Raw genomic sequence first — 16,826 nt, 5'->3', positions numbered from 1 at the left:
ATACAACCAGAATTTCTTTGGGTTCTGTGAAAGATCACTTGACAATATGCTGCTACAGTAGTCATTGAACATATCATGCATTGCTCTCTTGGCAGCCAAACACATTTCATTCAGCATCTCTCTATCTAGAGTCCTACACTTTGTTTGACATCTATTTGCAGTAATATCTGTTTCTTTAGAAGTTTTTTTACAGTGATCGTATATCACGGAGGTTCACTCCCATAATGAACGCTTTCTACTGGGTACATACCTATCCAGTGCATGGTCAACTATTCTTTTAAACTTCAGCTGCAGTTCCTCCACATGCTCCTGCCCTGTAAAATGGATTGAGTGCACCCTCTTATACAGTTTTATTTTTAAAAATTTTAATGAATTGGTTGAGCAAAAAGTAATAATTTATCTACGAGTCTGAGGACATTTACTTTTTATGAGCTTCCAGCTCTAGATAGCTTGTGCCTTGGCGTAGTAAGATTTTCTTAACTGAACATCAGATCTTTTTCATCTGAGGTTACTTCATTGTGAATCATGGTGCAAAACAAGAAAAGGAATAACTTTTATAACAGGATGATAAGAGGAAATCACTTTTAATAGGTTCTCTTTTGGTGTACAACAGAGTAGAACCATGAAATTATATAAATTTTAAAAAGCAGGAAAATTACAATCAAGTGGCTGAATATGAACAATCATTTCCCCAAACTATTTTCTTCATATTTTGATAATAGATGACATGTTGTCATGGGAGAAGCATATACTGTAATTACTGCAGTATGTACTGTTATATTCATTCTGTAAAACGTTTTTCATTGTGAAAAAGCCAGAAGATTATAGACTCTACAGATTATGCTGTGCTGCATTGGGCTAACTTAATAGCTATTTCTTTGTTATCTTTCTTCATCTAAACTAGCATGGAATCAATTCTGACACTTTTATTAGTACTAGCTGCCATACCCAGCATTGCCCAGGAATTAAATTTTCCTGGTTTTTTTTTAAATTTTTATTTTATTTATTTATTTATTAGATATGAAAACAAGAAAATTAACTGTGTTTGTAGTGAAGCACTGAAAAAATTTCATTTCTGTGTATTCATTGAATCATGTTTGAAATTGTGACACTCGTACAAAGAAATATGCATAATGTAGAAATGTATAAGTACAGTATCCAAATTAAGAAACATGATCCCGGACAGTTTAGGTAGCTGAGCACAGGTACCCCATGTGTCTATAATGAGCACAGCTGCTCCATGTCTCTACAATGTTATTTTGCAAACATCGCTATGGCAATGCCTCTTCATAGCTCTATAGATGGATACTGTTTTTTGCCTACAACCATTTGTGATATGCAGTTGAAAGCTGTCAATTGTGCTGCAATGTGTCAGGGATTTCCTTAATTTGACACAACTGTATGAGCTGCGCTATGTTTTCTGCACTGCACCTTAATTAACAGTTTACATAAACAACATAGTCCATTACTTCTTAAATCTGTATATGCAGACGTAACTGAAGAGTGGATGGCTATGCCTGTGACATTTTGCACAGATTCAGTTACTGGCTGAAATATAGGCTTTCATACAAATTAGCGAAGTATAATTTTTAAAAACCACCTTGAAATTTTATAACCACTCTTTAAAACAAAAACCACTGTTTCCATCCCAGAATTTTAATTCTGTTTGTCCAGGATTTCTCATCCTCTGACTGGTGAGTACCAATCACTGACTAGATACCCTATTGTGTAAAAGTCTGGTATTGATGTCAGACTTATCTCACAGGCCTTCCATGTACCATCCAGATTAATGAGGGATATGTACTGAAAACTGTCCAGTTAGTGGATTGATACCAATTTCTTATAATTTAATCACTTAATAGAAACTTCCTCTTTACTTTGCCAACACTTAAACTTAAACATTCATTGAACATTGTATTCTTGATATTGGTAATTTCTGCTACTGTAGTTACTTGAGGACTTAATGTGTCTCTAATTAACTACATGACTGAAAGTATAACTTGTTATTTACATATAGACCAGTTGCTGTTGATTACACAGTTACATGATACAGTTAATACTAATTCCAAAATTTGTTCAATGTCTCACTTTATCACTTTGTTGTAGATAATCACATCAGATATAGGCAAGCTGAGGTGACAACTGTTACCACAGAGCAGCAGCCCATCTCTGATTCTCTCATAGGGTCAGTTTCTATTTGCTTTATTTTGTTGCTTTACTGGGACTATAAGTGCTATTCTATATTGGAAAAATTATTTCCATTACACATAATATAATCATAGGTTGCTCCTCGTAGTGCCTTGTAGGCAGCAGCTGGTCAGTCGGAACAGGCCTAAGGCTTAATCTGCAAGTGGTGTGTACATTTTATTACACATGTTATACACTTATTTATATACAATAATATAAATTATTTTTATTTGTTATAGTTGAAACCAAACAGGAATATATATCTAAATGCAGGAATATTTGCGAGAATTCTGTGACGTTTGCAGCAAAGCCAAAAAACATTTAACAACTAGTACCTTTTAATTTTCATCTATTAAACTTGTGAGTTTACAATGTTTGCTGCTGACACTAGTATTATAAGGGACAACAAATTCTCCACTGACACAGAGGTGATGCCAACAAACTTACTTTGTTCAAAGTAAATTCACTACCAATAAACTTGAGCCAAACATACATCCTTCAGCGTTATGCTGATCACAGAAGCCCGTAGGAGATACCTATTTTCCACAATAGTAAACAGATACAAAGAGAGTACTGCACAAAATTCTTAAATGTTACAAATGTAGATATTAGTCTCACCTCATACCTTACAGACCTTAAGAAGATTGACTTCAGCCATATTTGTAACTACGAGGACATTGAATATTGGTGACATAATTGTTACAAGATCTTTTTACTTCCACTGCTAGTATTCATAGCCTACAGTCTTGTCGCTGTGGTAACTCCGATTCCCATCATATCACCCAAGTTAAGCACTGTTGTCTTGACTAGCAATTGGATGGATGACTGTCAGGCTCTGCTGAGCTCTGTTGGCAAACAGGGTGTATTCAGAATGGGATTTTCACTCTGCAGCGGAGTGTGCGCTGATATGAAACTTCCTGGCAGATTAAAACTGTGTGCCCGACCGAGACTCGAACTCGGGACCTTTGCCTTTCGCGGGCAAGTGCTCTACCACTGAGCTACCGAAGCACGACTCACGCCCGGTACTCACAGCTTTACTTCTGCCAGTACCCCGTCTCCTACCTTCCAAACTTTACAGAAGCTCTCCTGCGGACCTTGCAGAACTAGCACTCCTGAAAGAAAGGATATTGCGGAGACATGGCTTAGCCACAGCCTGGGGGATGTTTCCAGAATGAGATTTTCACTCTGCAGCGGAGTGTGCGCTGATATGAAACTTCCTGGCAGATTAAAACTGTGTGCCCGACCGAGACTCGAACTCGGGACCTTTGCCTTTCGCGGGCAAGTGCTCTACCACTGAGCTACCGAAGCACGACTCACGCCCGGTACTCACAGCTTTACTTCTGCCAGTACCCCGTCTCCTACCTTCCAAACTTTACAGAAGCTCTCCTGCGGACCTTGCAGAACTAGCACTCCTGAAAGAAAGGATATTGCGGAGACATGGCTTAGCCACAGCCTGGGGGATGTTTCCAGAATGAGATTTTCACTCTGCAGCGGAGTGTGCGCTGATATGAAACTTCCTGGCAGATTAAAACTGTGTGCCCGACCGAGACTCGAACTCGGGACCTTTGCCTTTCGCGGGCAAGTGCTCTACCACTGAGCTACCGAAGCACGACTCACGCCCGGTACTCACAGCTTTACTTCTGCCAGTACCCCGTCTCCTACCTTCCAAACTTTACAGAAGCTCTCCTGCGGACCTTGCAGAACTAGCACTCCTGAAAGAAAGGATATTGCGGAGACATGGCTTAGCCACAGCCTGGGGGATGTTTCCAGAATGAGATTTTCACTCTGCAGCGGAGTGTGCGCTGATATGAAACTTCCTGGCAGATTAAAACTGTGTGCCCGACCGGGACTCGAACTCGGGACCTTTGCCTTTCGCGGGCAAGTGCTCTACCACTGAGCTACCGAAGCACGACTCACGCCCGGTACTCACAGCTTTACTTCTGCCAGTACCCCGTCTCCTACCTTCCAAACTTTACAGCAGCTCTCCTGCGGACCTTGCAGAACTAGCACTCCTGAAAGAAAGGATATTGCGGAGACATGGCTTAGCCACAGCCTGGGGGATGTTTCCAGAATGAGATTTTCACTCTGCAGCGGAGTGTGCGCTGATATGAAACTTCCTGGCAGATTAAAACTGTGTGCCCGACCGAGACTCGAACTCGGGACCTTTGCCTTTCGCGGGCAAGTGCTCTACCACTGAGCTACCGAAGCACGACTCGCGCCCCGTCCTCACAGCTTTACTTCTGCCAGTACCTCGTCTCCTACTTTCCTTCGGTTATCATCCGCGGCACCGTTACAGCACAGCGGTACTTCGACGATATTCTACGCCCCAGTTTGTTGCCCTTCATGGCAAGCCATCCTGGGCCCACATTTCAGCAAGATAATGTCCCCCCGCACGTGGCAAGTGTTTCTACTACCTGTCTTCGAGCTTTCCAAACCATACCGTGGCCAGCAAGGTCGCAGGATGTCTCCTCGATTAAGAACGTTTGGAGCACCATGGATAGAGCCCTCCAACCACCTCGTGATTTTGACGATCGAACGCGGCAGTTGGACAGAATTTGGCACGATATCCTCAGAAGGACATCTAACAACTCTATCAATGAAACTTCCTGGCAGATTAAAACTGTGTGCCGCACCGAGACTCGAACTCTGGACCTTTGCCTTTCGCGGGCAAGTGCTCTACCACTGAGCTACCGAAGCACGACTCACGCCCGGTACTCACAGCTTTACTTCTGCCAGTACCCCGTCTCCTACCTTCCAAACTTTACAGAAGCTCTCCTGCGGACCTTGCAGAACTAGCACTCCTGAAAGAAAGGATATTGCGGAGACATGGCTTAGCCACAGCCTGGGGGATGTTTCCAGAATGAGATTTTCACTCTGCAGCGGAGTGTGCGCTGATATGAAACTTCCTGGCAGATTAAAACTGTGTGCCCGACCGAGACTCGAACTCGGGACCTTTGCCTTTCGCGGGCAAGTGCTCTACCACTGAGCTACCGAAGCACGACTCACGCCCGGTACTCACAGCTTTACTTCTGCCAGTACCCCGTCTCCTACCTTCCAAACTTTACAGAAGCTCTCCTGCGGACCTTGCAGAACTAGCACTCCTGAAAGAAAGGATATTGCGGAGACATGGCTTAGCCACAGCCTGGGGGATGTTTCCAGAATGAGATTTTCACTCTGCAGCGGAGTGTGCGCTGATATGAAACTTCCTGGCAGATTAAAACTGTGTGCCCGACCGAGACTCGAACTCGGGACCTTTGCCTTTCGCGGGCAAGTGCTCTACCACTGAGCTACCGAAGCACGACTCACGCCCGGTACTCACAGCTTTACTTCTGCCAGTACCCCGTCTCCTACCTTCCAAACTTTACAGAAGCTCTCCTGCGGACCTTGCAGAACTAGCACTCCTGAAAGAAAGGATATTGCGGAGACATGGCTTAGCCACAGCCTGGGGGATGTTTCCAGAATGAGATTTTCACTCTGCAGCGGAGTGTGCGCTGATATGAAACTTCCTGGCAGATTAAAACTGTGTGCCCGACCGGGACTCGAACTCGGGACCTTTGCCTTTCGCGGGCAAGTGCTCTACCACTGAGCTACCGAAGCACGACTCACGCCCGGTACTCACAGCTTTACTTCTGCCAGTACCCCGTCTCCTACCTTCCAAACTTTACAGCAGCTCTCCTGCGGACCTTGCAGAACTAGCACTCCTGAAAGAAAGGATATTGCGGAGACATGGCTTAGCCACAGCCTGGGGGATGTTTCCAGAATGAGATTTTCACTCTGCAGCGGAGTGTGCGCTGATATGAAACTTCCTGGCAGATTAAAACTGTGTGCCCGACCGAGACTCGAACTCGGGACCTTTGCCTTTCGCGGGCAAGTGCTCTACCACTGAGCTACCGAAGCACGACTCGCGCCCCGTCCTCACAGCTTTACTTCTGCCAGTACCTCGTCTCCTACTTTCCTTCGGTTATCATCCGCGGCACCGTTACAGCACAGCGGTACTTCGACGATATTCTACGCCCCAGTTTGTTGCCCTTCATGGCAAGCCATCCTGGGCCCACATTTCAGCAAGATAATGTCCCCCCGCACGTGGCAAGTGTTTCTACTACCTGTCTTCGAGCTTTCCAAACCATACCGTGGCCAGCAAGGTCGCAGGATGTCTCCTCGATTAAGAACGTTTGGAGCACCATGGATAGAGCCCTCCAACCACCTCGTGATTTTGACGATCGAACGCGGCAGTTGGACAGAATTTGGCACGATATCCTCAGAAGGACATCTAACAACTCTATCAATGAAACTTCCTGGCAGATTAAAACTGTGTGCCGCACCGAGACTCGAACTCTGGACCTTTGCCTTTCGCGGGCAGGTGCTCTACCATCTGAGCTACCCAAGCACGACTCGCGCCCCGTCCTCACAGCTTTACTTCTGCCAGTACCTCGTCTCCTACTTTCCAAACTTCACAGAAGCTCTTCTGGCCGAAGTAAAGCTGTGAGGACGGGGCGTGAGTCGTGCTTGGGTAGCTCAGATGGTAGAGCACTTGCCCGCGAAAGGCAAAGGTCCCGAGTTCGAGTCTCGGTCGGGCACACAGTTTTAATCTGCCAGGAAGTTTCAGGGTGTATTCAGCCCCTGAGAGACGAAGTGAGGAGCTACTAGATTGAGAAGTAGTGACACCAGCCATGAAAACTGACAACAGCAGAGAGTGGTGTGCTAGCCACATGCCCTCCATATCCGCATCCAGTGATGCCCATGGACTGAGGATGACATGGTGGTTGGTTGATACCATTGGGCCTTCCAAGGCCTGTTCGGATGGCATTACAAATCACACGTTTTGGTATTATCTTTTAGCGTAATTTACCAAAATAAAAATCTTATGTCTAAAAAAATTGAGGTTGAGGTTTTATGAATCATATGCAGAGCGTCCCAAGAATCTCCTATTAGTATGTTCACAGTTATAACACTTTATTGTTCGAATTTTCCATTATCTCACAAATTTATCACTTTAAATATTGACAGTTTCTGTCCTTTTTGTCATTTACTGTCAAAAATTTGCAGTGCCTGAGAACAGTGTTGTTTCACGTGAGCTTCTTCGCAGACTGTGAATCACTATTTTCGTAAAATTTGATTGACAGTTATTTCTCACAAGTTGAATTTTATTTCATTTACTTCCATCTTGGTTCATCTCAATAAATGCATGCACCTTGTGGGGAGAGAGAAGGGAGGAAGATTGGGTTTAACATTCCATTGACATTGATGTCATTAGAGATGGAGCATAAGCTCAGATTGTGTTGAGGATGGGAAAAGAATGTGACTGTGTCCTTTTTCAAATGAATGACCCTGGTATTTGCCTGGCTGATCTAGGGAAATCATGGAAAACCTAAATCTGGATGGTAGGATGCTGGTTTGAACCATTGTCGTCCCGAATTCGAGTCCAGTGTTCTGACTACTGCGCCACCTTGCTCAGTGCACCTCATGGGAGAACATTAAACAGATTTATTGAAACATCATCTGGATCTATTGTGATTTTATTTTATTTTTATCTGTATACATATTTTGTAGATCCTTTTAGGGTTTGAGACGCTAGGATATGGAATGAGTTAAAGGATATACAAGTACAGGTTATATAGAGCATATTACAAAAACAGTTGTGGAGAAAATAAAGACATAAAACTAGAACAAAACAGAAGTAAAGTGAAAAGAAGACATAATAATTAGCACTTGTTGTACAATACATAACAAGCAAACAGTAAAAGTATGTGCCTGAAAGGTATACGCATTTCTGTTAAAATTCATCTAGTGAATGAAAAGTTTTATCAAGTAAATACATCTTTGATTTATTTTTAAACAATGTGCTGCTATTACTAAGTAGACCTTTGATTCTGACAATGATTTAAATATTGTAATACTGGAATAATGTTCATCTTCTTCATGTACCTCGAGTTAGATTTTTGAGATCACAGTGGTGGTCAGCCTTCCTTCTTGTATTATGACCATGGTATGTAGTAGTAGTAGTAGTAGTAGTTTATTGAACCAGAGACAATATACATTGCATGAATTTTGTGAGAAAACTCACAGCGTAAAGGATATAAGGGTGTATAGTCCCCCGCGTAATACAAGGATGCATAGTGCCATACACAATAACACATTCAAAATAACATATACAACTGTAATGAATTATAGAAATGTGTGAAAAAGCTATTATTATGAAAAGCCTAGATTCCTGCTCACCATATAGCAGAGATATTGAGTTACAAATTGGCATAACGGAAAGACTGTCAAACGAGTAAGCTTCTGAGCAGAAGGGCCTTCATCGGAAAGTGTGTGTGTGTGTGTGTGTGTGTGTGTGTGTAAAATTTCTTTTGCCCAGAAGCTTACTTGTTTGACAGTCTTTTTTGTTGTGCCTATCTGCAACTCAACATCTCCACTGTATGGTGAGTAGCAATCTATCCTTTTTATAATACTGCCATTATTCCAACCTGGATTTTAGATTGTATGAAAAAGGTATTTTATACAGAATACATAGTAGATATTTATGTAAAAATAAAATCTCATTTGTATCACTTTCGTTCAAAACATCTGTTCACATTATAGGAAGCATTTGACTAGAAACACTATTGATATATAAGTAAATGAATATAGTTATTTGCTACAAATTTGTTGCAGTTTGTTTACTGCAAGTAGAACAACAGTTGATCTGTTGGTAATTATTCTGACAGCTCTTTTCCAGGTTTGTCTTATTATGACTCATTCCACATCATTATGATCTATCGTGCAAAATTATCCATAGAACTTGTAACTAATTAACTAACCAGCTAAAATTTTGAGTACTGCTACCTTAAATGAAGAATTTTTAATTTTTTTGAATCTATGCTGGAAGTTTGTGAACACTAGTAACCTGACAGTTTGCTTTTATGCTGAAGCCTTGTTTTCTCTTTGTATATGGATGTCATTTCACAGTCTTGAACTGTGAGAAAGAAGATCTGAGTTAGTTCTGAAATTCTTAGTGTGCCTTTTTATATAAATTACACCTTTTTGTATATAGAGGCATGACAAGGATAGAATATTTAGCTGTTGAAATAATTGTTTGGAGGGTGTTAGCGTTGAACTGTTTATAATTATTCTAACAGCTCGGTTCCATGTGTGTCTTATTATGACACCAGACTGTGAGGCCATAGGTAATAACAGAATGAATGTATGCAAAGTAGGCAGTACTGCTACACTGTCTAATACACACAATACTAATTACTTGTAATGCAAAGCAAGCAGAACTTTGTTTGTTAGTGAAGTAGAGGCTATGGACTTCCCAGTACAAATTTTTGTAAATATGCACATTTAAAAATTTGATGACAGCTTACCCTCTCAATTTGTTTAGTTTGAATTCTGCAGTCCATGTTATGATGTGAGTTTGTTTTTTGTAATGAATATTATTAGTTCTTGAAAGATTCAAGGTTAACTTATTCATTCCAAACCAGTTTTGTATATATTCCAGAACTCTGGCTGCAGATGTTGGGAATACTTTTATACCAGTTACAATAACATTTGTGTCATCAGCAAACTGAGTTCTGTAAATACCACAGATTCAAATCTTAATGTCATTTACATGAATAAGTAAAAAGAGAGGTCCTACAACACTGTTCTGTTGTACCTCTCTTGGTGCAGTCTGAATATCAGATTTGTAAACAGCACTTTGGTTTCTAACAACTACACATATAGCAATAGCCTCTAATTTATGTGGTAAAATATCATGTTTGCCAGTACTGAATGCCTTCAATAAGACCAAGTTTATTCCTATTACACTGTTGTTTCTATCAATATTTTTATGGAACTGAGTAATAAGTGACTGTACTCATTCCTCTGTAAAAAGCTTGTCTATTTACAGACAAAAGATGAACTGTTCAAGGTAATTTGTTACCCTGTGTTTCACGACTGTCTCTATTACTTTTGAAAAAACAGTTAATAAAGTGACTATCTATAGTTTACCACTTCATATTCAGGGTGTCCAAGGAGGAATGGTCAGTATTTGAAGCGAAAAATCTCATATGAACAGATACGCTATTTTGAATGGTTTCCGCATTTACAAGCGTTATGTGTCAGAAACGGTATGCACTGGTTGGAACTTTGAAGTTTGCTACAATTGGAGAGCCAGAATGATTGGTTTTATGTGTTTTAGGTACTAAATTACCAGTTTTTCGTGTCAGTTGTCACTTTCCCCAAATAAGGAACTAGTAATAAGCTGTGTACTTTGTAGAGTTTGGTTCAAAGAGGGGTGAATGTCTTTTTGATTCATGGCTTGTTTGTCAGTTTGTTTTTACTCTTTACTAAAGTCATTATTGTTACTTAAAGTTGACATGTCTTCATGTCTAAATCATGCATTGTTTAAACTAAAAGTAATAATAGTAATATGATGGAACACACCATCTCCCCCTCCCTTGTGTGTTTATATCCTGGTCAGTGCTACTTGGTTTTGTGTCTATATAATGCTCAATTTGTACAGTTATCAATGGTCTGTCACGCACCACTATTTGTAATGGAACCAATAATTTTCTGTAGTAGTACTATGTTAATGCATTAGATTATACACTCATGCTCAGAAAAAAGAGAACACCTTGAACAACTGGCTGTAGGACGTTCATATTCACAGGACATGTACATTAGTATGCTCTGCAGAAGTGATTAGCATTTGAGTCATGTGGGTTCCAGGTCAACATCAATATCGCAGCACAACACCACCTACTGGTAAAACGTGCCTGCAGCTCTTGTTGCTGCTCTAAACGGAAGGTAATGGATTGGTGTGCAATGAGCAGACATGCAGGATGCCTCGCAGTCATAAGTGCAAACCATACTATCAAACCAGTGAGTTTGAAAGCTGGGACGTTATTGGCGTGAGAGAATGTGGTGCATCCATCGAGGAAAATGCTGCTGATATGGGACAAAGTGTTTCAGCAGTGTAATGGGTGTGTGCAGAATGGTTCACAGAAGGCCGAAGAACACGACAAGATGGGTCAGGTCACACCACCCAGAACCCCCCCCCCCCCATGAAGATGTAATCTACACCTCATCTGAATGGCATTGCAGAACAGATCTGTGTCTTCCTTGGGTCTGGCACAACAGTGGAATAGTGTAACACATTGTTCACTATCAGATGTGACAGTCTGTTACTGTTTATTATGGCATGGGTTTCATGCACATTGTCCACTTCTCTGCCTGCCTCTGAAAAATATGCGGAAACATGTTAGACAGCCATGGTATATGGAAGATTCTGTTTGTTTGAAAATGATGGCCGTATTTTGGGTCGTTGCAGACAGGGGGAGCAGCATCACAGTGACTGCATTCACACAAGACATACAGCACCAGCTCAAGGCCTTGTGGTGTGAGGTGCTATTCGGTACAACCACAAATCACAGTTGGCACATGTCCAGGGTACTGTGACCTATGTGAATGAATGACATTCTGCAACCTGTAGCCGTACCCTTTCTGCACACCACCCCAGGTACTATTTTTCATCAAGACAATGCATGACCACTTGTTGCTGCATGAACATGTGCCTTATTGGTGTCATAGGATGTCAGCCTTTTGGCCTGTCCCACCAGATTGCCAGACTTGTCACCAATTGAAAATGTGTTGGATATGGTGAAATGATGGGTGCAGCACTGTGATCTAGTGCCAAACACAACAGATGAACTCTGGAACCAGGTGAATGCAGCATGGATGGCCATACAACTGAAGTGACTGAAATGTTAATCATTTCTGCAAAAGACATTAATGTGCATGTCCTATGAATATGACCATCCTATCTCTAGTTGTGCAAGGTGTTCTGTTTTTTCTGAACATATGTGTAATACTTACTTTACCTGGTCCTCAACTACTTCACATTGTACAGAATACGAGATATCTCTGTCTCTTTCTGTCTGTAGCCATGGTTACTGCCTCTCAGCACTTCTTTGATTCCATTTTCCCATGTCTTTCTTGGCCGTCCTTGCCAGTCGTTCGCCATTCACCTTTACCCCCCCCCCACACTAACACTGGCATGCTGTCTTTTGAAATTTGCTGGATGTGTCCAAGCCACTTGTGTTTTTACTATTGGATATTCATCTGTGCAGGCACTGCATTAAATTTTCCCAAATCACTGTGTTTCAGATGATGTTTGCCCTTGTCTTGTTTATTTTGCAGTGGTGTCTCATTTCTACTACTGACTTTTTATTTGTTTACTATCTATCCAATACTAAAAACTTTGAGGTTTGTCAGTAATATTGAAATTTTATCAGAGTTGACAAAGGACTTGGAAGAGCAGTTGAATGGGATGGATAAGAGGTTGTAAGATGAATGTCAACAAAAGTAAAACATGGGTTGTGGGAAATAGTCAAATTAAATCAGTTGATTGTGACAGAATTAGATTAGGAAAGGAGACGCTGAAAGTAGTAGGTGTGTTTTGCTATATGGGCAGAAAAATAAATGATGATGGCCAAAGGGGAAAGAGTATAATATGCAGAGTGACAGTAGCAAGAAAAGCATTTCTAAAAAAACCGATATTTGTTAATATCAAATATAAATTTAAATCTTAGGAAGTCATTTCTGATGGCATTTGTATGGACTGTAGTCATTTTTGGAAGCGGAAAGTGGATGATCAAGAGTGCAGACAATAAGAATAAAAGAGCATTTGAAATGTGGTGCTACAGAAGAATCTGAAAATTAGATGGGTAGATCGAATAACTAGTGAGGAGGTACTAAATCAAACTGGCGGAAAAAGAAACGTATGGCACAGTTTGGCTAAAAGAAGATAATGGTTAATAGGACACATCCTGAAGCAACAAGGACTAGTCAGTATAGTGATGGAAGAATGGTCTGTGGGAGGGGGGGGGGGGGGGGTAAAAATCATAGAGGTTGACAAAGGCTTGAGTGCAGTAAGTGATTCAGTGACTCATATGGATATTGGTTGCAGTAGTTCTGCATAGAAGAAGCAGCTCACACATAATAGAGTAGTGCGGAGACCTGCATCAAATAAGTCTTCAGACCGGAACAACAACAACAAAATTGTCTAAGATTCACAATCATAGATCAAAGTCAAGACATAAGTTCATCTATGTACTGCTACCTTTGTGCCTTTTGATATATCTCTCTTTTTGAGGAAATTCAGCATGAATAATGAAAACCCAAAAAATGTCCACAAAAGCCACTTGGTAGAGATATGACATTGCCTGAAGTATGAAGGCTAGGCCACCCAAAAGCCCAGTTGACATAATGTTATTGAAACAACCGCACGCAGTGCAGCCAACAAGAAGTTTGGAAACATGCCATGAGAAGTTGCTAAGCTGGAGAGGGAAGAAACACAATTACATACCAACTGAAGGCTGGGAACTGCTACAAAATAAATTGAGGAGGAATGAGACATCAAGTAATACAACAAATGGCATTTACAGGTTGTGCAGTAAGAGTCACTAAGATAAAATTAAAACTAAAAGTTCCACACAAAAACTTCCTGTTATAAAACAATAGTAATATAATGACCTATAAATAGTTACAGTAGCAACAAAACCCATTTGGAACATTAAACTGAGACAAGTAACCAGTCTGCACTCATAACATGATATCAGACATAGGTAGTACGTATACATATGTGGACAGGCTATGCAAAAGTTACTAGTCTTCATTTAATATGTTCTCCTAATCAGTTTTGTTGCTATTGTAACAATTTCTATAGGTCACTGTTTAATCTTTATATTACTCATATTTTATCACAGGAAGTTTTTGTATAGTACTTGCGCCCTGTAATTGCCCTCTACGTATTTGCTATGTTTCTCACTGACTTGTTCCTCCTTAATTTATTTTGCAACAGTTTGCAGCCTTCGGCTGGTACATAATAGTGTTTCTTCTGCCTCCATCTTTGCATCCTCCAGTGACATTTTCCATAATGCTTGTTGGCTGCTTCTCTTGGCACAGTGTGTGCTGGGAATTTCAATAATACTACATCAGCTGGACTTTTGGGTGGCCTGGCCTTCCTAGCTACTTCATGCATAGTCACATCTTCATCATGTGGCATTTGTGGGAATTTGTTGATTTTTTCATCACTGGTGAGTCATTATATTTTTATCTCCAAAAATGGTTTATTCCAAAAAATTTTTCTCTGGGGTCTTATTTCAACCCCTTTGGGTGTAGGTCCATACTTGTGGCTTGCAGTGCTCATGTGCACTATCTGTGCCTACTACCCACTGAAATTTTGATTGTTTCATCTTGTAACCATCAAATTTAGGCAGTTCTGCAATTCTAATGCCACCTGAAGGTTCGAAACCATGTATTTTTAACAAACCAATGTTAAATTAGTTAATTGAGTATTTGTTCTGGTGTCTTTCTGGTTAATTGCCTTATTTTTACCATTATTATACCTTCTAATTCGTATTACATTTATTCACATATGTGTACATCTGAAGATGCTATGAGTTGTGTATGATCCTATACCTGTGAACAGCTAATGCAGCTACTAAAAAGTTTTATTAGTAGATTTTACTAGTTAAAAAAAAAAGTACTTCCATCATGTATGTAAGCTGTGGGTTCCCAAGTCGTTAAATCATATAATGCTATGCCTTTCATGCTTTTTATTTATAATCATAGCTTTGCTTTTTCAGATATTTACCTACATTCCTTTATTCTTAAATACTTCCATCCAAACATTGAGGTTATGTTGGAGGTATTGTTAAGTAGAGACTACTATCATCAGGTATTGCAGAAACTCCAGGCTGGTCTATTGAGCCAGTTCCATCTCATAATTTTGGTGGTCAGCTTTGTAACTATAATGCTACATGCCTTAATTTTCCAATCAACATATTTTAGAAAAAGTACCAGAGTGAGACTACAGCTGTTAGAGACACCTTGTCTCTTAATCAGTTCAATAGATCTCTGATTTCCTGTTCTCATATAGTTCTTACAAGGGAACCTCCCCATCGCACCCCCCTCAAATTTAGTTATAAGTTGGGACAGTGGATAGGCCTTGAAAAACTGAACACAGATCAATCGAGAAAACAGGAAGAAGTTGTGTGGAACTATGAAAAAATAAGCAAAATATACAAACTGAGTAGTTCAAGGCAAGAAAGGCAACATTAAGGAGGATGGGGAGGCAGGAGCGCCGTGGTCTCGTGGTAACGTGAGCAGCTGCGGAACGAAAGGTCCTTGGTTCAAATCTTCCATCGAGTGAAAAGTTTAATTCTTTATTTTCAGTTTATGTGACAAACTCTTATGTTTTCATCACTTTTTTGGGAGTGATTATCACATCCACAAGAAAACCTAAATCGGGCGGAGTAGAAGAATCTTTTTACCCATTCGCCAAGTGTACAAGTTAGGTGGGTCGACAACATATTCCTGTCATGTGACGCACATGCCGTCACCAGTGTCGTATAGAATATATCAGATGTGTTTTCCTGTGCAGGAATCGGTTGACCTATGACCTTGCGATCAAATGTTTTCTGTTCCCATTGGAGAGGCACGTCCTTTCGTCTACTAATCGCACGGTTTTGCGATGCGGTCGCAAAACACAGACACTAAACTTATTACAGTGAACAGAGATGTCAATGAACGAATGGACAGATAATAACTATGCAAAAATAAAGAAAGTAAAATTTTCAGTCGAGGGAAGACTTGAACCAAGAACCTCTCATTCTGCAGCTGCTCACGCTACCAAGGGACCACGGCGCTCCTAAGCTCGCATTGTCCATTATGTTGCTTATGTCGCCCATGGACTACTCAGTTTGTATATTTTGCTTATTTTTTCACAGTTCCACACAACTTCTTCCTGTTTTCTCAATTGATCTGTGTTCAGTTTATCAAGGCCTATCCACTGTGCCAACTTATAACTAAATCTGAGGGGGGTGCGATGGGGAGGTTCCCTTGTTAGATTCTGCTAAAAGGATGGTGATGGATCTATACTGATGAGCCAAAACATTATGACCACCTGCTTAATAGCTTGTTATACGTCTTTGGAACAAAGTACATCACTAATTCTGTGTATCAGGGATCCAACAGTTTGTTGGTAGGCATGTGGAGGCATGTGGCAGTAGATGTCCACACACAGGTCACAGTGATTCATGTAAATAATGGGCTGCTGATTAGCGGATGTGGTGATGGCACACAATAATGATCCAGATGGGTTCCCCACGATTTTATATCAGGTGTATTTGGTCACCGAATGCTTCTCAAACCACTATAGCATGGTTCTGGCTCTGAGGCATGGGCAAATATATTACTGAAAGATGACATCGCCATTGGGGAAGACTTCAAACATGAGGGATGCAGGTGGTTTGCAGCTGACAGCATGTTTTCGATTACTACCACAGGTCCCATGCAAACATAGGAGAATATCTCCCGTTGCATAATACTGCTCCCACCAGCCTATGTCTGTGTTGCACTGCACGTTTGGGCCACCGTTCACCTCGATGATAGTGTTTTTGGAGATGACCAGCAATATATTCTAGCAAAACTGTGTTTCAGCTGAAGAGCTGATGTGTTTCCATTGCTGTGGTGTTACTGGTGCTCCGTCCGTTGCAGTCGTAATTGATGATGTCGTCGTATCAGCATGTAAACACTTGGAGGGGGGGGGGGGGGGGTCTGCTGCAGAGCTCCATGGTCAATAGTGTGCTGTGAATGGTTTGCTCCGAAACACT

The 16,826-nt window shown here is 41.0% G+C and overlaps 1 protein-coding gene across 6 annotated transcripts in view; it reads left to right on the top strand.

The window, feature by feature from the left end:
• The window catches only part of LOC126458418 (cryptochrome-1-like), a 187,777-nt gene that overhangs the window by 161,353 nt on the left and 9,598 nt on the right, over positions 1-16,826 (top strand). For 2 of the 6 annotated variants that reach the window (XM_050095453.1, XM_050095452.1), the window contains one exon: positions 2,107-2,185. The exons of the other annotated variants lie outside the window; for them this stretch is intronic. In XM_050095453.1, the coding sequence (XP_049951410.1) occupies positions 2,107-2,185 (79 nt within the window). The remainder of the gene's footprint in view (positions 1-2,106; positions 2,186-16,826) is intronic. 6 annotated transcript variants of the gene reach the window in all.

The sequence above is a fragment of the Schistocerca serialis genome, chromosome 2 (assembly GCF_023864345.2).
Source record: "Schistocerca serialis cubense isolate TAMUIC-IGC-003099 chromosome 2, iqSchSeri2.2, whole genome shotgun sequence".
NCBI lineage: Eukaryota > Metazoa > Arthropoda > Insecta > Orthoptera > Acrididae > Schistocerca > Schistocerca serialis.
The sequence above is the reverse complement of the archived record's forward strand: the minus strand, read 5'-3'. Positions and strand labels throughout refer to the sequence as shown.